This window comes from Schistocerca gregaria, chromosome 6 (assembly GCF_023897955.1).
Source record: "Schistocerca gregaria isolate iqSchGreg1 chromosome 6, iqSchGreg1.2, whole genome shotgun sequence".
Taxonomy (NCBI): Eukaryota; Metazoa; Arthropoda; class Insecta; order Orthoptera; family Acrididae; genus Schistocerca; species Schistocerca gregaria.
In genome coordinates, this window is record NC_064925.1 from 501855946 (window position 1) to 501882508 (window position 26563).

Here is a 26563-nt window from a genome sequence, read left to right on the forward strand (position 1 = left end):
ACTATCCGGAGTCCTGCCCAATGCTCCTTGTTTGTGGACGATTTTGCTGTTTTTTGTTCTTCCTCCAGTCTTGTCACTGCTAGTCGGCAGTTACAGCTTACGATAAAGCGCTTAGAGGCATGGACTGCAAAGACGGGTTTTACCTTTTCTGCAGACAAATCTGTGTGTGTTCATTTTAATCGTTCTCGGCGTCTTTTTACCTCCCCTGAATTGCGTCTGAGGGACACCGTTCTTCCTTTTAGAGACACTGTGAGGTTCCTGGGCCTCACTTTTGATTCCAAGTTGTCGTGGTTGCCTCACCTTAAAGACCTCAAGGTGCGGGCACTGAAGGCACTGAATATTTTGAAGTGTCTGAGCCATCGGTCCTGGGGAGCAGATCGGTCGCGTCTGCTGCAGTTTTATAGGGCTTTCGTCCGATCGCGTCTTGACTATGCTTGCACCGTGTATGGGTCAGCAAGGCTTTCGTATCTGAAGATACTTGACGCAGTGCACCATGAGGGTATCAGGCTGGCCACTGGTGCCTTCCGTACCAGTCCCATCCCCAGCCTTTGTGCTGAGGCAGGGGAACCGCCGCTCGCCATCCGGCGGAAACTCCTCATGGTGCAACGGGTGTGTCATTTCCTTGCCTGTCCTACCTCCCCTGCGTACCCTACCGTTGCCCGACCGCCTATGGAACGTCTCTTTTCCAGTCGTCCCAGGGCAACGACACCATTTGGGATTCGTGCCAAGCATTTGCTTGAGTCCCTTGGTGTGGAGCGTGTGGCCCCCCAACGACAAGGTTTTACTCGCCTGCCTCCCTGGTTGCTCCAGAGGCCCAGCATCCTTCTAGACTTGTCGGAGAACCGGAGGAACTGCACTCCGGCGTTTGTTTTTACCTCCTTATTTTACGATATTTTAAACCAGCATCCGGACCATGTACCAGTATTCACAGATGGCTCTAAACAGGGGGACTCTGTTGGTTGTGCTGTTGTTTTCCCTGATCGAGTCGTCAAGTTACGGCTTCCTGCGGCTTTTACCATCCTCGATGCCGAATTGTTTGCAATCTTGCGGGCATTGGAGCAGATGAGATGTGTTCCCAGTCTTATGTTCCTCGTCTGTTCTGACTCCCTGAGTGCCCTTCAGACCATGCAACACTTGTACCCAGCGGATACGGTCGTCCAGAACATCCATGATGCCCTACTCCACCTGCAACGGCAGGGGAAGGCGGTTTCTTTCTGCTGGGTGCCGGGGCACGTGGGTATTAGGGGAAACGAACTGGCGGATGTGGCTGCCAAAGATGTATGTTCCCTCCCTCACGTTGTTGAATGTGCCGTCCCCCTCCATGCTGTAACCTCCCTTTTGCGCTTTCGTGTTATGCATTATGCATCAATGGGAAGAGGAGTGGCTGGCAGTTTCTGACAATAAGCTGCGTCTGGTAAAGGCCACTACGCGACCATGGCGTACGTCCTACCAGTCATACCGGCGGGATGAGGTTCTCCTCACTCGCCTCCGCATTTGGCACAGTCCCTTAACGCATGGTTTTTTATTCCGGCGGGAGGACCCCCCAATCTGCAGTGCTTGTGGCGTCCAGATTACTGTCCGCCACATTTTACTTGACTGTCTTTTATTCTCTGACCAGAGGGCGGTGGTTTCTTTGCCACCCGATTTGCCCTCTATTTTGCAAGACGACGCAGCGACTGTGGTTATGGTCTTACGGTTTTGTGTCCTGTCCAATCTGTTGCCTCGGATTTTAGGGAGAGGGTTTTAATGTGCTGCTGGGTGACTGGCTCACCCAGGTTTTAGGTAAGAGGTCCGCCACTCACGATTACCTCCTTGTTTCCCTTCGGCATCTGCTCTCTTTTCCTTGTGTTTCCTTTCCTTTTTTAGTGTGTTTCTTCTCCTCTTGTTTTACCTCTGTATGTGAGCAATTGGAACTGCGTCAGGCCTGTGTCTTTTAGCCGTTCTCCTTGTTCGGTGTCCGTCTTCGTCCCTTCACTGCATGTGTTCCTGTTTCTATGCGTTTGGGCGCTGATGACCACGCTGTTTAGCGCCCGTAAACCTCAAACACACACACACACACTTACAGTATTACTTTGTTGTTGGTCTTTCTTTCTGTCTGACTGTTAAAAACAGTTTCTCTCAGGACTAGACAGACGTATCTAGTTGAAATTTATGTCACATTCTGAAGTGTATGGCCACTTGGCGGTGTAAAATATTTTTGCTTATAAGTCGATGCAACGAAAATTTACGGCCATTTATGTAAGATATTTTAATACTCGCTTATCAAAACCCATAGGGCACTTTTCGTTGACCCATAATTACGAAATTTTGCGAGAAGTAAGATTTCACGATACAAATAGAAGCAAAATTTGATATTATATCACACGAAAATAGATTTTTTTGTCATTTGTTATCCTATTTCCTGTCTGTCACTCTGTCTAGACTCACGAGCTCACGAGCAGGTAGACAAATCGCGTTGAAATTTACGTCCACCCCCCTTGATGGTGAAAAGAATTGAAGCTTCATAGTCAGTGCAACCAAAATATATGGCTGTTGGTGTCAGTTTTTGACACTCGCAGACCCAATGAGCAGAACCTATAGGATACTTGCCCTTCACCTACGGTCATTATGTTTGGCAAGAAGCTAGGTTTCACAGTAAATGTAAAGGAAAAAATCCGAAGTTATTTAAACTATAATTATACCACGCAAAAATATCTTTTCACCATTACAACTTACATTTCATTCACTACCGTCCAGAGCGTAATAGAAACGTATTACGACATGCGGATGTTAAATGTAATCTGAATTCATGTTTTAATAAACAAATAACAATATTTTATTAACTCTTCTCATCTCTACATGTGTAAACTGGAGTCCCCTGTTCACTTCTTATTACACTACTGGCCATTAAAATTGCTACACCAAGAAGAAATGCAGATGATAAACGGGTATTCATTGGACAAATATATTATACTAGAACTGACATGTGATTACACTTTCACGCAATTTGGGTTCATAGTTCCTGGGAAATCAGTACCCAGAACAACCACCTCTGGCCCTAATAAAGGCCTTGATACGCCTGGGCATTGAGTAAGAGCTTGGATGGCGTGTACAGGTACAGCTGCCCATGCAGCTTCATCACGATACCACAGTTCATCAACAGTAGGGACTGGCGTGTTGTGTCGAGTCAGTTGTTCGGCCACCTCTGACCAGACGTTTACATTTGGTGAGATATCTGGAGAATGTGCTGGCCAGGGCACCAGTCGAACGTTTTCTGTATCCAGAAAGGCCCTACAGGACCTGCAACATGCGGTCGTGCATTATCCTGCTGAAATGTAGGGTTTCGCAGGGATAAATGAAGGGTAGAGCCACGGGTCGTAACACATCTGAAATGAAACTCCCACTGTTCAAAAATGCTGTCAATGCGAACAAGAGGTGACCGAGACGTGTAGCCAATGGCACCCCATACCATTACGCCGGGTGATACGCCAGTATGGCCATGACGAATACACGCTTCCAATGTGCGTTCACCGTGATGTCGCCAAACACGGATGAGACCATCATAATGCTGTAAACATAGCCTCGATTCATCCGAAAAAAAATGACATTTTGCACCCAGGTTCGTCGTTGAGTACATCATCTCAGGCGCTCCTGTCTGTGATGCAGCGTTAAGGGTAACCGCAGCCATGGTCTCCGAGCTGATAGTCCATGCTGCAGAAAACGTCGTCGAACTGTTCGTGCAGATGGTTGTTGTCTTGCAAACGTCCCCATCTGCTGACTCATGGATCGAGACGAGGCTGCACGACCTGTTACAGCCATCCGGATAAGATGCCTCTCATCTCCACTGCTAGTGATACGACGCCGTTGGGATCCAGCACGGCGTTCCGTATTACCCTCCTGAACCCACCGATTCCATCTTCTGCTAACAGTCATTGGATCTCGTCCAACGCGAGCAGCAATGTCGCGATACGATAAACCGCTATCGTGATAGACTACAATCTCACCTTTATTAAAGTCGTAAACGTGATGGTACGCATTTCTTCTTCTTACTCGACGCTTCACAACAACGTTTCACCAATCAACGCTAGTCAACTGCTGTTTGTGTATGAGAAATCGGTTGGAAACTTTCCTCATGTCAGCACATTGTAGGTGTCGCCACCGTTGCTTACCTTGTGTGAATGCTCTAAAAAGCTAATCATTTGCATATCGGAGCATCTTCTTCCTGTCGGTTAAATTTCGCGTCTGTATCGCGTCATCTTCGTGGTGTAGCAAATTTTAATGACCAGTAGAGTATATACCCAGGACAGTCTTAGGAACACTGCACAGATTTTGATAGAATTCCCAGAATCGGTATCTTGCCAGTATAGATATCGACAACAAACAAAAACATTCGAGATTCTCCATTTCTGGGATGTAAACTCATTTATAAATGAGGAAATAAACAAGAAGCAGAAAAGCGGGACATTTACAATGAACATAAAACTTTTGAAAGGTAATGGAAAGTTAAAAACGTATTAATTCTTGCAGATGTAGTTAAAACAGTAATAACAAAATGTAAAATGAAACACAATAAGAGCACTTTTAAAAGCATTTAAAACATGATGCCGTGTTAATAGGGGCACTTTCCTGGCACTGAAACCGTTTGGGAGTCTGTTGTTGTAGGGGAAAGGTTCGTCGATATGGACGGTAGGAATGTGGTGGTATAAGGATGGAGGGCTGGTACATAGTGTCGATGGCGTAGGAGTGGGTGTTGCGACAGAAGAGGGGGTGGAGTTGAGGGGGGGGGGGGGTTAGTGGTGAGGCTAAAACTTGATGGGAAAAGAGGGCTTGCAAAAGAAAGGCTGACAGTGAAAAAAGGGGGTAAGAAAATATGGGGAGGGGAGGGAGAGGGAGCCCTGATAAGGTGGAATAGGTGAGATGGACGTAAAGCTGAGACGATCGGGTCAATATTGGGGTGGACTTTCTGATCTGGGAGGGGGAGATGGTTGAAGTTTCGTTTGGAGATTACGTGTAGCGTGCGTGTATGTATTCAGTCGGTAGAATGTGTTGATAAAGGTGTGGCGACATTCCAGAGTGGAAAAGTAGAGGAGAAACTAAGATTATTGGTGTTGAGTTTCCGTAGGGTGTAGGTTGTTCGAAGGTATTTAGTGTGGGTGAGAAAGACGGGAATTTGACGTGTTGGTGAAGGATTCTTGTGGGGAAAGGTAAACGGATGCGGTAAGCGAGGCTGAATGAGTTGGGTCCGAGGATCTGGATGGACATAAAGAACTGGCGTCGGGCAGAGATCCATGCAACATTCCCATAGCAAAAGATGGATGAACTGTCAATACAAGAATTAAATTTGTACTGGAACGTCAGTGCACGAGTCTTCCTTGCACTTGGCAATTTATTTAAAAAATTTAATTTCACGTTTGGATCATCAGCGTGGAACAGTGGCTGTTCACTGAAATGTAATAGTACTGTACAAGCAGCCGTTACTTTTATATTCTTTTATTACACGACGAGTTTCGAAGTTCCAATAACGTCATCTTCAGGCCTGTCACATGAATGACACCAGGTACCACTCGTGCACGTCTAAGGCAACGGACCATATTTTTGTCTGGTTGTGTAGATCCCCAACTTCATGAAGATGTGTGCTCATCACACATGAGATGGACAGTTGCGTCACATGTATGAAGAACACACATGCTCATGAAGCTCGGTTATCTACGCAACCAGATCCGATTATTATAAGAGGTGGAGGCCCTCCACGCCCACACAGTCATGATGGGCAAATGGGCAACACAACAGGTCCACTACCATCTCTGCATAAGGGTTAATTTTCACTACAGTGAGGTCTGGCAGGATAGGGGTACTGCGATGTTTGCGTGCTTCTCGGTAAGGGTAGCTCATCTGGGGATAGACTGGGTCTAAAATAGAACGAAGGATAGCGGTTTGAAGGGCACAGGAAAAGAAAGTCCCAAGGTAAGAGCGAAGAGGAAAAAACCGCTGCGATAGTTGGGTCGGGTTGTAAGAGCAGTAGCGGTTTTCTTTCTGCCTGCGACAGGTCGTGCAAGGGTAGGCTTTGTTAGTAATACCTTGGACGCTGTGCGGTGGTGTTACTAGGCGACTGCTCCTGGGTGCCGGTGTTGGCTTCTCGGTCAGCGTCAGCAAACCTGTAACATTTAGGTTGATCATCGTTTTGTTTCCCATAGGTCGTATACCAGATTCACATTGTAAGGTAATTTTGGCGGTTAGTTTGCACGTCAGTGTGCGAGGTCTTCGGTTTCCCTGCTGTAGCCTGTTGGTCGGCTTTAATAGCAGCTGGCATATCGAGTCAGCGTTGCTGTTATGCAGGGGCTTGCCGACATCGTCGCTTGGATTTGTATGTTAGCTTGCTATAGATGGTTATGCTCTAGGTAGAAGAGTCTTTCGCAATGTTTGATTTCACCTACAGTTGTATGAAGAGAGTAACTGTTCTAAAAGAACAGATACCAATGATGACCATGCAACTTCTCTAGAAAGAAATGATAATTAATCGAAACCCTCAGCTGCCAACAGGTGTTGTTCATATACGTCAATGGGGACAGTTGAAAATGTGTGTCCCGACCGGGACTCTAACGCGGGATCTCCTGCTTACTTGGCAACACTATTCATCTGAGCCACCGCGGGCACAGAGGATAGAGTGACTGCAGGGACTTATCCCTTGCACGCTTCCCGTGAGACTTACATCCCCAACTGTCCACAACCTACTTTCGTAATATTTCTACAGGATATTTGCGCATTTACTCATTACTCGCGCCAACTAAGGTGACAATTACCCGTCAGAGTTCGGGCACAAATGGGCAAATATCCTTTAAGAATATTACGAATGTAGGTTGTGGACAGTTGGGAATGTGGGTCTCACGCGAAGCGTGCAAGGGATAAGTCCATGCAGTCACGCTATCCTCTGAGCCTCTCAGATGGATAGAGCGTCTGCCATGTAAGCAAGAGATCGCGGGTTCGAGTCCTGGTTGGGGCACACATTTTCACCTGTCCCCATTGAGGTATACGAACAACACCTATTGGCAGCTGAGGGTTTCGATTAATTTTCATTTATGTCTACCTTTTTGGTTGTGACCATAGCTTCCCAGAGTCAGGATGAAAGGATTGTTCGAGTGTCTCGAGTTCCTGTACAGTCGTGTGGCTTATTGTTTGAACACTTCCTTGAGGGTTTCAAGGCGATATTCATTGTGAAGATCCACAGTGCGTGTGCAGCTCGTAGCGTTGCTAGTGATGCGTAACACTTTGTTCTGTATGAGCTGCAGGCGGCGCAGGCGTGTAGGAGCTGCGTATCCACATACGGAAGCTGCGTACGTCATCAGAGGTCCAATCAGTGTCATGTTTATGGACCTCTACACCCTCGTATTCAGTATGCATTCCGTGTTGAGCTTTGGGTAGAGGTGTTTGAGCCTCGCGTGCGCTCTGTTGACAACGTATCCATTGTGGTCCCCTCATGTAAGTTTCCGGTCCAGCCAGAGACCGAGATACCTAACATTCTCCCGGACACGTATTGGGCGTGCGTGTAGTGTTACATGTCAACAGTGTTGATGTTTGCGCAGTAGCTTCGGTCAGCGTGTGAACAGAGCTGCTTCGTACTTTTCGACGTTTACTTTAACACGCCATCGTTCCAACCAAGGTTCGGCTGTTCTGAGTGCCGTCTGTATTCGTGAGATTATGTTCGACGATTTCCAGTCTTGCACGAGGGCGGCGGTGTCATCCTCGTAAATGGGGAACGTCGTGTTTTGTGTTGCAAATAGCTTCTACTATTGGTCCCTTCTTTCGTACATGCACGAGTGGTACCTCGTGTCATTCATGTGACAGGTCTAAGACGACGCGACTGGAAGGTCGAAACTGGTTGCCTAATAAAACAATGCCAAAATAACGGCTGTTAATACAGTACTAGCACCATTTATTTAGAGTTTTTATTGTTTCCTCAGTTTCTTCAACATTAAGTGGCGTATCAGCTTTGAAAGTGCTGACAGGCTTGATGTGAGTGGTGCGGTGTTGCAGGCCTACCAGCTGGGCATGTTCGGCGGCGACTATGCGTGGATCCTGCAGGGCGGCCCCGACAGCCGCTGGTGGCGCAACGCCTCGGCCCCCTGCCCGCCCACGCAGCTGGCCGCCGCCGTCGAGGGCTTGCTGCTCGTCTCCTCGCACAACCGCCTCGTCGGCAGCGCGCCCGCCATCTCGGGCATGGTGAGCGGCTGCGGCGCTCAGCTGAGCGGTCCTGTCTGCCTGGTGTTAGAGCGACTGATGACCGATCTGCCAATTTACTTTAGACTCAAAACCGAAACTTTCAACAGGTTGAAACTATATCATTCCTGAGACCTTTCAAAGTCTCAAACATCTATCATGTATAAAGGGTGTTACAAAAAGGTACGGCCGAACTTTCAGGAAACATTACTCATACACAAATAAAGAAAAGATATTATGTGGCCATGTGTCCGGAAACGCTTAATTTCCATGTTAGAGCTCATTTTAGTTTCATCAGTATGTACTGTACTTCCTGAATTCACCGCCAGTTGGCCCAATTCAAGGAAGGTAATGTTGACTTCGGTGCTTGTGTTGACATGCGACTCATTGCTCTACAGTACTAGCATCAAGCACATCACTACGTAGCATCAACAGGTTAGTGTTCATCACGAAAGTGGTTTTGCAGTCAGTGCAATGTTTACAAATGCGGAGTTGACAGATGCTCATTTCATGTATGGATTAGCAAGGGGCAATAGCCGTGGCGCGGTACGTTTGTATCAAGACAGATTTGCCGAACGATGGTGTACCGACAGGAGGACTTTCGAAGCAATTGATCGGCGTCTTAGGGAGCACCGAACATTCCAGCCTATGACTCGCGACTGGGGAAGACCTAGAACGACGAGGACACCTGCAATGGACGAGGCAATTCTTCATGCAGTTGACGATAACCCTAATGTCAGCGTCACAGAAGTGACGAGGTAACGTTGACCACGTCACTGTATGGAGAATGCTACGGGAGAACCGGTTGATTCCGTAACATGTACAGCGTGCGCAGGCACTATAAGCAGCTGATTGGCCTCCACGGTTACACCTCTGCGAATGGTTCATCCAACAATGTGTCAATCCTCATTTCAGTGCAAATGTTCTCTTTACGGATGAGGCTTCATTCCAACGAGATCAAATTGTAAATTTTCAGAATCAACAGGTGTGGGATGACGAGAATCCGCACGAAATTGTACAATCACGTCATGAACACTGATTTTCTGTGAACGTTTGGGCAGGCATTGCACCTGCAACATGCGGTCGTGCATCATCCTGCTGAAATGTAGGGTTTCGCAGGGATCAAATGAAGGGTAGAGCCACGGATCGTAAAACATCTGAAATGTATCCTCCACTGTTCAAAGTGCCGTCAGTTCGAACTAGAGGTGACCGACACGTGTAACCAATGGCACCCCATACCATCACGCCGGGTGAGACGCCAATATGGCCATGACGAATACACGCTTCCAATGTGCGTTCACCGCGATGTTACCAAACACGGATGCGGCCATCATGATGCTGTAAACAGAACCTGGATTCATCCGAAAAAATTACGTTTTTCCATTCGTGCACCGAGGTTCGTCGTTGAGTACACCATCGCAGACGCTCCTGTCTGTGATGCAGCGTCAAGGGTAACCGCAGCCATGGTCTCCGAGCTGATAGCCCATGCTGCTGCAAACGTCTTCAAACTGCTGGTGCAGATGGTTGTTGTCTTGCAAACGTTCCAATCTGTTGACTCGGTGATCGAGACGTGGCTGCACGATCCGTTACAGCCATGCGGATAAGATGACTGTCATCTCGACTGCTAGTGCTACGAGGGCGTTGGGATCCAGCACGGCGTTCCGTATTACCCTCCTGAACCCACCGATTCCATATTCTGCTAACAGTTATTGGATCTCGACCAATGCGAGCAGCAATGTCGCGATACGATAAACCGGAATCGCGATAGGCTACAATCCGACCTTTATCAAAGTCGGAAACGTGATGGTACGCATTTCTCCTCCTTACATGAGGCATCACAACAACGTTTCACCAGGCAACGCCGGTCAACTGCTGTTTGTGTATGAGAAATCGGTCGGAAACTTCCTCATATCAGCCCGTTGTAGGTGTCGTCGCCGCCGCCAACCTTGTGTGAATGCTCCGAAAAGCTAATCATTTGCATATCACAGCATCTTCTTCCAGTCGGTTAAATTTCGCGTCTGTAGCACGTCATCTTCGTGGTGTAGCAATTTTAATGGCCAGTAGTATATAAATAACTAGCCACCTTGGCAGAGAGACTCTTCACTGTTGCACGGACTACCCTAGCACAAGTCACTCCGTGATGCAAATTCCCGTTCACGCCTCAACCAACATTGTATCCCCTCTAAACACTAACAGCTTAGCAGAGGATCTCGTAGCCACTGTGCCAGGGAGGTGTCATGGTTAGCCCATCTGTCTAGGAGGAGCAGGAGATTAGTGTTTAACGTCCCGTCGACAACGAGGTCATTAGAGACGGAGCGCTAGCTCGGGTGAGGGGAGGATGGGGAACGAAATCGGCCGTGCCCTTTCAAAGGAACCATCCCGGCATTTGCCTGAAGCGATTTAGGGAAATCACGGAAAACCTAAATCAGGGTGGCCGGAGACGGGATTGGACCGTCGTCCTCCCGAATGCGAGTCCAGTGTCCCATCTGTCTAGTGAGCAGGAGACCCAGATTCTAATCCCAGCCTTAGTACAAATCTTGATTTTTTTAAATTCAGTCTGCGTATATACCTGACACATGACTGAGACTTGAAAATATCTCTGGGTCCATACGGTTTCATTTAATTAAAACAGTTATGCCTCGGTTTCAAGCTGGATCCCCCGCTTTCGGTCGACGCTGAGGTGCTATTCCAGCACAGTTGGAGGGCTTCTGTAATGCTGTTCAAGATTAGGGGAATACTAAGTGAATTGATGCCTGAGTTAGAATTTCGATTGAGGAGAGAGTCCGTGCAGCTGTGCAAAGCTACTGTGCCACGGCGGGATAGTAGCAGGCGCATCTGCCTACTGAGAAGGAGACTCAGGTTCGAAACCTGGCCTTGATACAGATTTCCATTTGTTGGTGTCGTCTGCTTATATATCTCATGGACGTTTGAGTCTTGAAAAGGTCCCTTGGAAGGGAGGCGTCCTAAGATAGTCCACGTGCAGCTATGCAAAGCAACTGTGCCAGGCTGGCGTAGTAGCTAGCACATCTCCCTACTGTCTGACCCAGGTTCAATTCCCAGCCTTGGTACAGATTTTCATTTCTCGGTTCCGTTTACTTTCATACATCATAGATGTTTCAATCTTGGAAAAGTCTCTGGAATCATACAGTGGTGAAAAAGTTGTACAGTCACCTATGGGCATCATTGGTGGCTGTATTCACGTGTGGAAACGCTGTCTTTGTTGAAAAGAAGAGCCATCTTAAACACTGTTGACTTCGTTAACAAGGATGCTTGTGCAGATGTGCTAAGACCCCTACGTCTTGTAGTATCACCCCTCTTTCGAAGTTGGAAATTCGTGACGTACTGCCACGTTCATGTCACATTCATCTGTAAGAGACGGTTCAGATATGGTATCTACCGTCGCGCCGTAGGCTGCTTCCAGCTGTAACAATCGGGGGACACATATGTTACATCTTCAAGTCATTAATTTACAGACAATCAAGGGGGAGGCAGCCTTACAAGAACACCCTGCAACGATATTTCAACATGTTTTATGCTGTAACAAGGCGAGAGCGTAACTTCGAACCCTCACAACTGCATGAAATTATACTTAGGATATAAATCGCTCATCCCAAAAGAACGAGGTAATAACCATTTGCATGCAACACTGCGCTTCTTAGAAGAGAGGTATTCACGTAATCAGCTATTCATGGTCTAAGAGAGAGGAGATTTGGTAGCGTGAAGAAAAACATATCGATATAAACACCAAAAACAAACACTATTGGCCATTAAAATTGCTACACCACGACGCTGACGTGCTAAAGACGCGAAATTTATCCGACAGGAAGAAGATGCTGTGATATGTAAATGATTAGCTTTTCAGAGCATTCACACAAGTTGGCGCCGGTGGGACACCTACAACACATAGTCATGAGGAAAGTTTCCAAGCGATTCCTCATACACCAAAAGCAGTTGACCGGCGTTGCCCGGTGATGTCTCGTGTAAGGAGAAGAAATGCGTACTATCGTGTTTCCGACTTTGATAAAGGTCGGATTGTAGCCCATCGCGATTGCGGTTTATCGTATAGCGACATTGCTGCTCGCATTGGTCGAGATCCAATAACTGTTAGCAGAACATGGAATCGATAGGTTCAGGAGGGTAATACGGAACGCCGTGCTTGATCCCAACGGCCTTGTTTATCACTAGCAGTCGAGATGACAGGCATCTTATCCGAATGGCTGTAACGGATCGTGCTGCCACGTCTCGATCCCTGAGTCAACAGATGGGGGAGTTTGCAAGACAACAACCATCTGCACTAACAGTTCGACGCCGTTTGCCGCAGCATGGACTATCTGCTCGGAGACCATGGTTGCGGTTAGCCTTGACGCTGACAGACAGGAGCGCCTGCAATGGTGTACTCAGTGAGGAAGCTGGGTCCACGAATGTCAAAATGGCATTTTTTCGGATGAATCCAGGTTCCGTTGACAGCATCATGATGGTCGCATCCGTGTTTGGCGACATCGCGGTGAACGCACATTGACAGCGTGGATTCGTCGTCGCAATATTGGCGTATCACCCGGGGTGATGGTATGGGGATTGGTTACACATCTCGGTCACCTCTTGTTCGCATTGACGGCACTTTGAACAGTGGACGTTAGATTTCAGGTGTGTTACGACCCTTGGATCCACCCTTCATTCGATCTCTGAGAAACCCTACGTTTCAGCAGGATAATGTACGACCGCATGTTGCAGGTCCTGTGCGAGCCTTTCTGGGTAGAGAAAATGTTTGACTGCAGCCCTGGCCAGCACGTTCTCCAGATCTCTCACCAACTGAAAAAATGGTGGATGCGCAAATGGCCCGTTATAATACGCCAGTCACTACTCTTAGTGAACTGTGGTATCCTGTTTTAGCTGCATGGGCAGTTGTACCTTTACACGCCATCCATGCTCTGTTTGACTCAATGCCCAGGCGGATTAACGCCGTTATTACGGCCTGAGGTGGTTGTTCTGTGTACAGATTTCTGAGGATCAATGCACCCAAATTTCGTGAAAATGTAATCACACGTCAGTTTTAGTATAATATATTTGTCCAATGAATACCCGTTTATCATCTGCATTTCTTCTTGGTGTAGCAATTTTAATGGCCAGTTATGTACATACGATTGGCGTTTAATAAGTAATGCTACACATGTATTTCTCGGCGAGTTTCGTTTAAAAAATGCGACTTTATTGTGGGATATTGTGGAACATTCCCGCTTCAGTCTCTGTAGTTCCACGAAGTTCCGATACTTGGCGGCACTATACGTAGAATTTAAAATGGCGTCTGTATCGGAGGTGTATCCCAAGCAGAGAACTGCCATTCAGTTTATTCTGGCGGAAATCCAGAGCATCGCAGATATTCAAAGGCGCCAGTAGAATGTCTTCGGAGAGCTGTCAGTGAATAAAAGCACGAGGTATGGTTGGGCGAGGCGTCTCCCATCATCGCAACAACATCTTCGCAACAAGGTCGCGCACGCCTATCCGATCTCCCTTCTAACGACCGGTCGCACGCGGCTGTAACTCCAGCGACGTTGGAAACGTTTGTGTTTGTCGCCACAAAAATGCAAACGAACTACTCCTTCTTCGTGATAACGCATGGCCTCATACAAGGCTTTGCACCCGAGAGGTGACCACAAAATTTCATTGGACTGGTCTTCCTCATCCGCCCTACAGCCCGAATCACGCACCTTCCGACTTCACCTGTTTGGGCCAGTGGAGGACGCACTCCGAGGGAAGCAGTACATGGATGATAATGAGGTTACTGATACAGCAAGACGTTGGGTCGAACGTCGGCCAGGAAAGTGGTACCTTGCGGACATAAAGGCCCTTTCAGTAAAGTGGCTTAAGGCCGTCGCGCTGAAAGGAGATTATTTTGAAAAATAGGGTTTTGAGCCAATAGAGTAGGGAATAATATTGTGCTTTGGACTGATGACTAAAACCAACCTCCTTTCAGAAGAAAAATGTTTTACATTACTTGTTGAACGCCCCTTGTATTTCAATGACGTGTCTTATTCCCATATTTTCCTATGCTTAAATTAATTACGCTATCTGACCAACAAACGTTTTCCAGTATCAAAACCACATTATTTACATTTTCAGACGATGATATTGGAACGTCTAGAAAATTTTGGCGAAAATCTGGAGTATAATAATTACATTAAAAATTTGATTATATGCTCATAAGCTGCCTTTTACCAAGTATGTTGTAACATAAACTTGTACGTCGCTGCAGAAAGGTGACTGTATAGCAAAAAGTGAAGTCTGAAGAAATGTTGATTGTAGAACTTAATAACTGCTTATTCGTATGGCTGTCTCATAAAATCAACAATTCTTCTCATCAAGAGCTAACATTGTCTAAAGAAGTAGACATTGAAACGTCCCCTTAGAAAAATTTTACAAGACTGTGCTTAAACTGACACACAATAGTTTTTAGCGCAACGCAATCTGACTTTCAATAATCCCTACAAAAGAATGGCCCTGACTAACATTAACCTATACCTTTCACAAATCACTTACCTCACAAAAAATCTTCGTTACTCGAACTACTCCAATACAGCGAGCACCACTACTGCTAACTAAATAAAAGATTCAAACTACTGAAGGCACTAACTACTGATAGGTATAGTTAGCAAATGAAAGATTTTAATACAGAACAGACAATGTATTTACCTTAATAGTCATAATATATATGATAGTTCATGACATCCAGTCTTACAAATTACAAAACTCCGCCATCTCTCTCCCCACGTCCACCACTGCTGGCGGCTCACCTCCAACTGCGCAACGCTACCCGCTGTTAGCATCCAGCTGCCGCTGCCCAACACTACAATGGCGAGTATTACAACAATGCCAACCAGCCACAGACTGCACACGGTACAGCCAGTGATTTTCATACAGAGCGCTACGTGGCGGCGGCGTTACCAATAAAAAAACCTAAACAGCCTACTTACATAGCCCCCATGCTCCCCACAAAAAATTTTACAAATTCTTTTGGGCACTGGCCAATAATGATTTGATAAAATTTTTCATAATTACTATAACAAAGATATCAAATGCACACACTTATTGATACAATGTTGGTCAGAAGCTAAAATTCTCTCACAGTCCATAAAGACAGTCCTGATCGTTCATCATAGTAAAATTGCAGTGTTTTTCTCGAAGTCTGAGTAGTAAAAGAAAATGCACACGGAAGTAGTGGATTTCCATGGAGTCTTGAAGAAGTAGTGTTGTCCTTTCAACGGAAAGACAGTGCTGACTCTTGACATGCAGACAGGTAATGGGCCACAACAGAGCAAACCCACAGCAGAGTCAGTCGAAGTTTTAAAGAATATTGGTAGTTAGGTCGTCACAGAGTAGACCCATTGTAGTCCTGGTAGAGATTACGGTATTGGTGGGCCACCAGAGGTGCAGACCCACTGCAGTCCTTGTAGAAATAATGGTATTGGTGGCTCATCAAAGGTGTAGACCCACTGTAGCCCTTGTAGAGATGGCCAGCAGCCATCTGTTTGACTGTGCAGGCGCACAATCACCATTGAAGAGTCTTGCGGATAATATAGCAAGTCCATAACCACCACTTGTGCACTCAAAAAATTGTTTTTGAAATCTCCTTAGTACCAGCAATGCTGTTAACCAGTCCCTTGCTGAATTATCAACACACTTGCAAACACTATCAGTCCCTACTTCTCACATATTGTCCACATACTATGACCAACAGAAACGTGTGCAGTGAAATGTAAGTTACAAGTTACTTAATTTGATGAACTGGTGTCAATTACAATTTTATAACATAAGAATGCAATAACAAAGGTACAAAATACATCTTTAAAGATCATAACAATACAGATAACATTCGCAGTAGTACAGGCTTTATAAAAGAATGGAAATAGCAAATACATCAGCGTTACAAAAATTACGACATAAGTACATACATAAAAGATCAGAATAACTTTTGAAACATCAACTTCACACATGAGCATTAAAACAGAACAGAATAAATAATGTCTAAATATCTTTACAAAGTAAATAACATATTATTAATGCAAATTATATTTGAGGATAACAGTATTCCTCATCATAGTTCATGTAACTGAGTATTAGAGAAATTATGCAACATAAATCTTATCAGATAAACATATAAAGACCGGAAGAACATAAATACACAAGGGTACACAAACACATAGTGGGATAACACAAAAGGAAAGGACAGGGTTTGTTTTCAAGGTAACATTTGGTACTGGAGTCCAACCCAAAACTTCATTCCATAGATCGCCCCTCTTATTTCAACATTTGCTCGAGCCAAAAAAAAAAATCCTATCCAAGCATGCTTTCTGTATTCTGTTCTCATCCTCTTTCAAAAATAGTTTTCCTCCACTGTACACTACTTTTTTGGCCAAACCATTTTCTTATAGCTTCTCAACGCTTTTCTTCCAATTCATCATAGTTAGTTTCTTATATAGTCTACCCCCTCTTAAGCTAACTTAAATCTACTGAGCTCAGATGCTAAACTGAGGGACGAGGCAATGCAGCAGCACAAAACAATTAATACAAACAGCAATAAAAAAAGGTGCAGGTAAGCAAACCAAGCAGCAATAAATGTAATAAATGATATCTAAACATGACAAACCCACAAGCAGAAAAAATAGTACACTGAAGACAACAACGCAGATAAGGGAAATGTATATTCACATCTTAATGTCTATGTAATTAAAATGGTGCACCACTACTTATTCAATGAAATAAATTACCAAGTACTTGAAAAGAAAATTATGTATGCAGTTCCTGTGAAAGGCAATGTCTTTTTGTGCTCCCTCTTTTTTTTTTTTGGATATATATCACGAGGTTATTCTTTACTGGGTCTGTAGGCATAAAATATTTATATCAGTACATCTATAAAATTTTACTTTAACCAATGCTGCAGGGCAGCTAGAAACTAGATATTAAACAAAATAGGCGAAGCAAGGCGTGAAACGTCGTTCGCTAGCCATAAGTCATTTCATAATGCAGTAAACAATCTTCCAACTAGCAAGACAATAGACATGGAATGTTTCTCATCATTTCATTTCAGTAAATATCATAAATTAAGAACTCCAAAGTGTAATCATATGTTTTCAAGTTTGAGCGTGTCGTATTTGCGACGCTTTCTACAAAGAAATGTCAATAGCGAGCATAATGGCCCTTTTTTTTCTTGTGCCTCTGAAAGGCACACACTAATGGCTTGTTTCCAGGTGCTTGTCGCGCAGCTGTGTGCCCACGATGCATTACGATCAGGTGGTCACTTAACTTTCTTACCGAAATATTTACCACACCAGTTTCATTAAAGTGATTTCCGCTACAGTGGCAGTCTCATATAAAAAATTTCACAGGTCAAGAATTTGCGTTACAAATCTGTAGAAACAAAATCCTATTGATACAACAGTGTCCAAAAAAGTTCCGTCGGCATTGTAATACATTCATGCATTTACATACATTTCACAACTCTTAAAGTACGATTCTTGGTTTCGAACAACCTTTTTCACAAACCAGAGTCCCTAACCACTACTTATTATTCCTTGCTTTATTACACATATACACACTCCTAGACACTTCTTCAATATTTCATCATAATAAATAAGTAGCATAATCAAATTCCTCATATAGCATCAGCTTATTGATCATAAACATACCACAACAGCGTAATACACATCGTCATCATAACATCATAAAACCTCAGCCAATCTCAAAATCCTCGTGGCCTCCTATTTCAAAACCTAAAAAAAAAGTGTGCTCATGTCAAAAGTGTCATCTACCTCAAACGTACTTTAAAAATCATGACCCCATACCAAATATGTCATTCAAAGCTCTCATAGTATCACAATGGTTCCGAAGAAATATGAACATTTCACAAAGTACAGAAAAAAATACAATTTCGTGTGAAGTTATCCAACTGTGTAATTACGTAAACATCTGTCACTGATGTAGTATAATAAATGTTTGTTTCTCTCAGTTAAATGATCAGATAGCTGTGTAATTTATGTGTTAGATAAATATGGTACCGATGTGTAGAGTTGTATAAGCAAATATCATATTAGCTAGGGCTCCTTATGCTTGCCAAACACATGGTACACAAAGTAAGCGTGTACCCCCCTGAGGATTAATGTAATTATACCCTCAGGTGTTACAGATTACAGCAATGGAATGAAATGTATCACAAAAAACTTTCTTTTTAATTCAACAATTTTAATAAATAAATGGTTTAAGTACCAAATTAATCACTCAAATGCGTGCCCTGTGTTGGTAAATGTGTGTTTTGCTGTAAGATAATTCTGTGGAACTGTCGTAGTTATCGTCCTCTGTAAGCAAAGTTCTGCTGAAGTCAATGTACTTACCTCATCATAAACGAAGGTGAAATGCTTTCCGTATAGATATCGTAGTTATTACGTACCTTACCGTGATCAAGAAAGTACTATAATGTAACGTATTGTTGTGCTACGATAAAGGCTGTGTCATTGTAGCTACACCACAAAAGTTACTACCAAAACATGTTTTCCTTTCCAGAAGAATTCAGAAAAACTGTGCCGATATAAAACAGATACACCGCAAAAGCACAATGTAAATTGTGTCACACAATAGTAGCGTCGTGATATAATCGTGTAGCTATCAAAGAAACCAAATGCTAAGTCATATTTAATCTCACAGAACTAACTTGAAATAAAGAATGTCTTTTCAACTAAACCAAAATGTTGCATCAAAACCTCATTAACAGTATATGTTCTAAGTATGTAAGCCTTATAGTCGTTACGTAATCGTGCAACTAACAAGCAAGAATGTACAAATAACAACACTGTGTCGTCTGTTCACTATAACAATGCATTCGTAATTTCTGTTTAAAAATGTTCCCTAGGTTCTAGACTGTATAGTTAACTTCAAAACATTGTTGCATGTTAACAGTTTCTCAGTGTGACAAAGCATACTAGAAATGTGAAGTGAAATGTTTTATGACAAAGACAAAGTTAAAAAGCAGATTATCTTTGAACAAACGGTTTTACATGTGAAATATGGTGCAATTCTTTACTCTTCATAGTACTCAGAGTTTCAACTTGAATTCAATTATCATGTGGTAAACGTCGGTAAAGAATACTGGAGTTTTTCTCAAGGTTAGCGCCTATGTTTTTTTCTCTGAGCCAGCCGGCGCACGCGGCTGCCTGCGGTGCGGGTCATTGTCTGTCTCTTTGTTGGCGCGCGCCGTTATTGGGATTAGGAGACCTAACTTCTACCAATTCACCTTGCCGAGAGGGCCCTGTTCTGTTTGAATCCCGCCAGTTCTGATGCAATTCAGGTCTGTCGTTTTGTCGGTAGTTTACATAGTTTCTTGTTTGTCGGTCATGTGGTGGGGAATTTCTCCCGGAATCGTAACTGCGCGTTGAACTGTTGCGTCTGAAATTATTCTGTCTCCCTTGATAATAATAGTTCTGGTTACGATATTGTCTGCTTCTATGGTTGTCTTTGTGATAGTGATTACTACGGAAATACGATCTTTCTCTGTAACTATTACTGTGCCAGTGGTTGTCATACGCGTGGTGTCTGTTTTGATCGCAATTTGTGTTCTGAGAATAGCCTTGTCGTGTCCAGTTATTATTTCTTTCATCGCGGAATTGCGACGGATGTGACCTGTAGTGATTGTTTTCCTGTTTTCGCATTCCGCGACTGTCTGTGTCAATTTCTAATTCTTGTAAGAGTCCCTGAAAAGCTTCAATGTCGTCTTTGCAACTCCCTGCCAAAATAATATTCCTTAAATGTTCAGGCAATTTCATTATGCAAATGCGGATGAGTTCTGAGGGGCTGTATGGGTTTGAAAGATATTGATTCTTATGTAACATTTCTTCAAAATATTTGACGAGACTGGAAAATTTAGATTGTTCAAAGTGTTTCATCATCATTATGCTATGTTTTACTCGGTCTTGTGTGGCTTGAGACCAATATGCTGAGAGGAAGGCATGATAAAATTCTCCTTCACTGTGACAATCGTGAATGACCGATCGCATTCTTACAGCTGGTTCATTCTTCAAGTAGCCACAAATAGATTCTAATCTGTGCTCTAATGACCAGTTGGGAGGAAAACAATGGGAGAATTGATGGAGCCACGCTTGTGGATGAATGTCGTTGCCAGAATTCTTAAATGTTTTGAATTTAGGTGCAGTAATGAACAGCTTATAGTCAAAATCATCGTGTCGGCGAGTAGCATATCGGTCATTGTTACGTCATGTCGGCGGTTCCATCTCAAAATTAGGTGTACTTTGCCAATTTCTTTCATAATCTCCAAAGTGCCCTGTGTCAATATTTTGTGGCAGTTCCGTATTTTTATGTCCCTCTTCCCGTATTGGTGTGCGAGAGTCCTCTGAAATACGTAATTGTTGTATTACCTGTGACAGCTGATCTTGTACTTCCCGGATTTCTCTTTGGTGTTGCGTACTAATTTGATTCAGACTTTGTTAGACTTTCCTAATTTGTCCGTACTCTTCTGTGTCATTAAAGACTACCGGTTTTGTGTCATTCAGATTATCATCTACCTTCGTAGATAAATTAGTGAACTGATCTGAAAGTTCGGCTACTTTCTCTGATAGTGAAATTATTTCCTCCTTGTGTTTTTCTGAACCAAGTTTCAGAGTGTCTATTTGTGTTGAAATCGAATCTACTGTGACCTTTAAGTTTTCCTGAGTTCTTGCAAGTTGCGTAACAGAATCGGTGGATGCAACTGAGTCCATTTTAGCTTGCAAGGTGTCGTGATTTTCACGAACAACAGTTTGCAATTCTTTTATGGCTGCTTCGTGATTCTGTAATGCGTTTTCATGCCGCGAACAAATAGGTTAAAATGCTCACAAATTTGTGTTTTTACGTCATTACAGATTTTTTGACATTTCGATTCAATGTTATGTAACTCAGTAGTTAAATCTTCACGTGTTTGTTCAAGTGTGGTGTCTAACTTCGGAAGATTTTGTTCCATTGTGTCTAACTTTTTAAGCTTTTGCTGTGTTTGTCTCTGATTTTGTTCCATTGTGTCTAACTTTTGAAGCTTTTGCTGTGTTTGTCTCTGATTTTGTTCCATTGTGAAGATTTTGTCCCATTTGTTTCTGATTTTGTTCAAGCGTTGTGTATAACTTTTGTAGCCTTTGTCCCATTTGTTGCATTAACTGTAATAACAGTGCACTGGTGTCTGAAACATGTTCCTCAGTGCTTTTCGGCAGTGCATTTGAACCGGCAATATTCGCATTTTGAAAAGCAGAAAATGTGTCTTGATTTATTTGAGAAAACGGTGAGGACGCAAAATCTGAATCTACAGTATTTGTAAGATTGTGTCCTGTCATTTCAGAATCCTGAGACGAGCTGTTGCCGACCGATCGATCGATAACGCTTCCCTGTTCACTAATTGTTTCACTGCCTACACCATTATTTGCAGCCCGCTCCATTTCCCTACGCGCTATTACCAAATTACTACTTTGAACGTTAGTGAATTCATTACATGGTGACGCTAACACACTGCTTTCGTCTTCACTGTCATTTCTCAGTTTAGTTTGGAGCCTAGTGTTACGTTTTTCACACGCCATTATTGTCACAATTTTTCACACGACAACACAGAAAAACACAATTTGAAGAACAAAAATAAGAGAACACATTAACATAGCACTGAAAATAATATGTAGTTAATTGCAAGCGCAGCTGCGAAATACTTCGTGCAAAACTACATGCATGCCACAACTATTTTACTGTAAAACAATGAAAGTCTGCAACTACAAAGGAAATTCTCTCTATGATTACGCGCTAGCAATAAACAAAAGCTACACTAATTACACAAACTGCAAGGAAAAAATCAGAAGATTCCAGTGAGGTATCCTTGGCTAAGGGTCGACATATGAAACGTCCCCTTGGAAAAATTTATACAAGACTGTGCTTAAACTGACACACAATAGTTTTTAGCGCAACACAATCTGACTTTCAAAAATCCCTACGAAAGAATGGCCCTGACTAACATTAACCTATACGTTTCACAAATCACTTACCTCCCAAAAATCTTCGTTACTCAAGCTACTGCAATACAGCGAGCACCACTACTGCCAGCTAAATAAAAGATTCAAACTATGGAAGGCACTATCTACTGATAGGCATAGTTAGCAAATGAAAGATTTTAATAGAGAAAAAACAATGTATTTATCTCACTAGTCATAATATATATAGCAGTTCATGACACCAATTCTTACAAATTTCAAAATCCGCCATCTCTCTCCCCACGTCCACCACTGCTGGCGGCTCACCTCCAACTGCGCAACGCTACCCGCTGTTAGCATCCAGCTGCCGCTGCCCAACACTACAATGGCAGACAACAATGCAAACCAGCCACAGACTGCACACGGCACAGCCAGTGATTTTTATAGAGAGCGCTACGTGGCGGCGGCGTTACCAATAAAAAAACCTAAACAGCCTACTTACAACATGAAGAGCTTGGCAAAACTTTTTTGTCGTCGGTGTTCGTTAGTCCGATTATACCGATATTTTGTTTCATTGCGTTACGTACGCTTCTCCGTTACACTTTCAATAGGTGATAATGCAAGTCTATCTCGTGGTAAGACGCTCAGTTTTGCATGCATGTGGTTCATTCCTCTGTTTTAGGGATGAGCGAGATATATCCTAAGCCCATTTTCATGAGATTCTTTGTGTTCAAGTTTACGCACTTCCCTTATAAGTGTGTGAATGTGCGGTGACTGCGAATATTGTTGTACACTCTGCTATTGTTCTCCTGTTGCGTTTCCCAGGTGCGCTGCGTTACATGTTTGTAAGTGCCTCAAAATGGCACGTAGGCCGAAACTACGAGATCACAAGAAAAAGTACACCCAAAAGCGGAAAGTGACCTCGTTTATGGAAGTTACGTCGTTCCCTTCAAATACAGTAAACGAATTACCACACGATACTCCATTTTATCAGTGGAATGAACTACTTTACTTTGGCTCTTCTCGCGCCGTGCTACGGTGTTGTGGTGCGGGCATTACAGTGAGCAGCAGGAATGCAGACTCGTACATACAAAAAACGAACTTAATTACTTAAATTTGGTTTTTAGATGTGATAATTGGTGGCCAAACGGTTCTAGGCGCTTCCGTCCGGAACCGCGCGACCGCTACGGTCGCAGGTTCGAATCCTGCCTCGGGCTTGGATGTGTGTGATGTCCTTAGGTTAGTTAGGTTTAAATAGTTCTAAGTTCTAGGGGACTGATGACCTAAGATGTCCCATAGTGCTCAGAGCCATTTTTTTGATGTGATAACTAGTAGCTTAGGACTACCCTTCCTATACACATAGACTGGATTCGTGATTTCCTGTCAGGAAGGTCGCAGTTCGTAGTAATAGACGGCAAATCATCGAGTAAAACTGAAGTGATATCAGGTGTTCCCCAGGGAAGCGTCCCGGGACCTCTGCTGTTCCTGATCTATATAAATGACCTGGGTGACAATCTGAGCAGTTCTCTTAGACTGTTCGCAGATGATGCTGTAATTTACCGTCTAGTAAGGTCATCCGAAGACCAGTATCAGCTGCAAAGCGATTTAGAAAAGATTGCTGTATGGTGTGTCAGGTGGCAGTTGACGCTAAATAACGAAAAGTGTGAGATGATCCACAGAGTTCCAAAAGAAATCCGTTGGAATTCGATTACTCGATAAATAGTACAATTCTCAAGGCTGTCAATTCAACTAAGTACCTGGTTGTTAAAATTACGAACAACTTCAGTTGGAAGGACCACATAGATAATATTGTCGGGAAGGCGAGCCAAAGGTTGCGTTTCATTGACAGGACACTTAGAAGATGCAACAAGTCCACTAAAGAGACAGCTTACACTGCACTCGTTCGTCCCCTGTTAGAATATTGCTGCGCGGTGTGGGATCCTTACCAGGTGGGATTGACGGAGGACATCGAAAGGGTGCAAAAAAGGGCATCTCGTTTTGTATTATCGCGTTATAGGGGAGAGTGTGTGTCAGATATGATACACGAGTTGGGATGGAAGTCATTACAGCATAGACGTTTTTCGTCGCGGCGAGACCTTTTTACGAAATTTCAGTCACCAACTTTCTCTTCCGAATGCGAAAATATTTTGTTGAGCCCAACCTGCATAGGTAAGAATGATCATCAAAATAAAATAAGAGAAATCAGAGCTCGAACAGAAAGGTTTAGGTGTTCGTTTTTCCCGCTCGCTGTTCGGGAGTGGAATAGTAGAGAGATAGTATGATTGTGGTTCGATGAACCCTCTGCCAAGCACTTAAATGTGAATTGCAGAGTAGTCATGTAGATGTAGATGTAGATGTAAATGTAGACGCTTTAAAAAGTAAATTACGCGTGTCGTCCTACACTCAGACCACTGCGCAACAGTTGTGGTACATTGTAAGAAGAGACTACATGTTCTGGCTTTTCTGCACACACAGTTCTGCTGTGCGACGGGTACCAGGTGTATCACACACTGTGCGAGTGAAGTGAGCGACAACTGGGAACACACTCCAAAGCTGAAATACACGAAAGAGTACGATTTTTGTGAGCAAAAAGAAAAAAAAGTTCAAATGTGTGTCAAATCTTACGGGACTTAACTGCTAAGGTCATCAGTCCCTAAGCTTACACACTACTTAACCTAAATTATCCAAAGGACAAACACACACACCCATGCCCGAGGGAGGACTCGAACCTCCGCCGGTACCAGCCGCACAGTCCATGACTGCAGTGCCATAGACCGCTCGGCTAATCCCGCGCGAGCAAAACATCTAAATTTCACACAGATTGACCGTGATGTTCTGACGGGATGTGGACCAAACGCACAGTCACGTCCAGCTGTAGTGAAAAGGTGCCAATAGTTAGAGCAAGGCCGCATAGGTTTCGGTGATGTTGACAGGGAACGAAGGCCAAAGACATCGACCACAGACGGCAATGTCCAGAAAATCGAGGAACTGATTCTAAGCAACCGCGGGGTGACTATCGCTAACATTGCTCAGCAGATGCGCATCATAATAACCTGTTGATATTCTATCGAAATCGCCTTAGAACATCAGGAACTATGCTCAAATTGGGTCCGCGATCACTGCCATCTGCAAACAAAGGCGCAGAGTTTATGGCCATAAAGAAGAATCAAGCACAGGCGTAGTTCTCCTACACTACAATTCAGTACTTTCGAATCAAAATTAGTAAAGCTTACAAACTGCCTAAAAGTGCTTCAGTTTTCACGGCGGAGACTGTGGCAATTTTTGAAGCAATTATGTTTGTACCTTCAACTTTATTCTTAAAAATATTATTCCTGTCCGACACCAATAGTGTTGTTAATGGTATTCATGACCGAAGATGGAATTAAGCAACCAACCGTTATATTTTGGATGTGGTACTGGAATATATTCGTTGTAAACGTAGAGAGAGCAGGCAGTCGTTATGCTCTGGGTGCAGTTCCACGCTGGAATCCGCTATAATGAGGATCTTGACGTTTTAGCGAGGCAAACGGTATCTACAGGAACTGTTCCCGATTTGCATTTACTTTATACAGATTAACACGTGAAGCCAAGAGCCACAGAAGAGAGCAGTGGCAGGAGATGTGCCAAGGCGCCGAACAAACGGAAGGTGGATATTATGCCGCATTGCAACCTAAAATGGTTGCGAGGACGCATTTGGACCGATCTACGATCTTCACCATCATTCTAAACCGCTTTATCCCTGCCTCGTTTCCTACACATGTGTACAGAATCAATATTTACGATTGCCCTGAATGTGAGGGTGATTCAGATTCAGAATCTGATGTAAACCAGCAATCCGGCAATGGATGACCGGAATTTCTGAAAACTTTGATGAGTATGGGTTACTTCCTCAATCAGTCAGCGTCTTCTCTTTTGGTTTCCAAAGACATTCGCCTGTTATAAAGTGATTGCCATTTTTCTTAAGAGTGTAGGGAAAAATTCCTTAGTGCTCATATTATCGGTTATTCTTATCACTTTTTATTAAATTTAAGAAGTAGTGTGAACTGATGACATAAATACTTCTAGTTCGCTTATCAGTCGATTTGTGTAACATTTGTCGTGGAAAAAGTTGATGGTTTGAGCTTTCGATTCCGTAAATGTGTATTCACGTATTTTTCTGTACAATTATGTATTGTATATACACATGTGTTCTCGATAGCTGAATGGACTACAAACTTTGGAGGCCAAATGAAACAAACAACAACGATCAACATCTTCCATCTCACTCAATTATAAGCTTGGCCTCAGCATTTTCGATGCAAGGTATGGAATCATTCGCCTCAAAGTCCAGATCCTGCACCACGCAGTTACCATCATATCGGTAAGCTGAACGAATTTCTGCGGGGGGAGAGATA

General features: G+C 43.7%; 1 protein-coding gene across 1 annotated transcript in view; it reads left to right on the forward strand.

Annotated features, from left to right (window-relative positions):
- LOC126278518 (uncharacterized) overlaps positions 1–26563 on the forward strand; it is an 867389-nt gene that overhangs the window by 634764 nt on the left and 206062 nt on the right. Inside the window, exon 7 of the mRNA XM_049978683.1 lies at positions 8011–8196. Within this exon, the coding sequence (XP_049834640.1) occupies positions 8011–8196 (186 nt within the window). The remainder of the gene's footprint in view (positions 1–8010; positions 8197–26563) is intronic.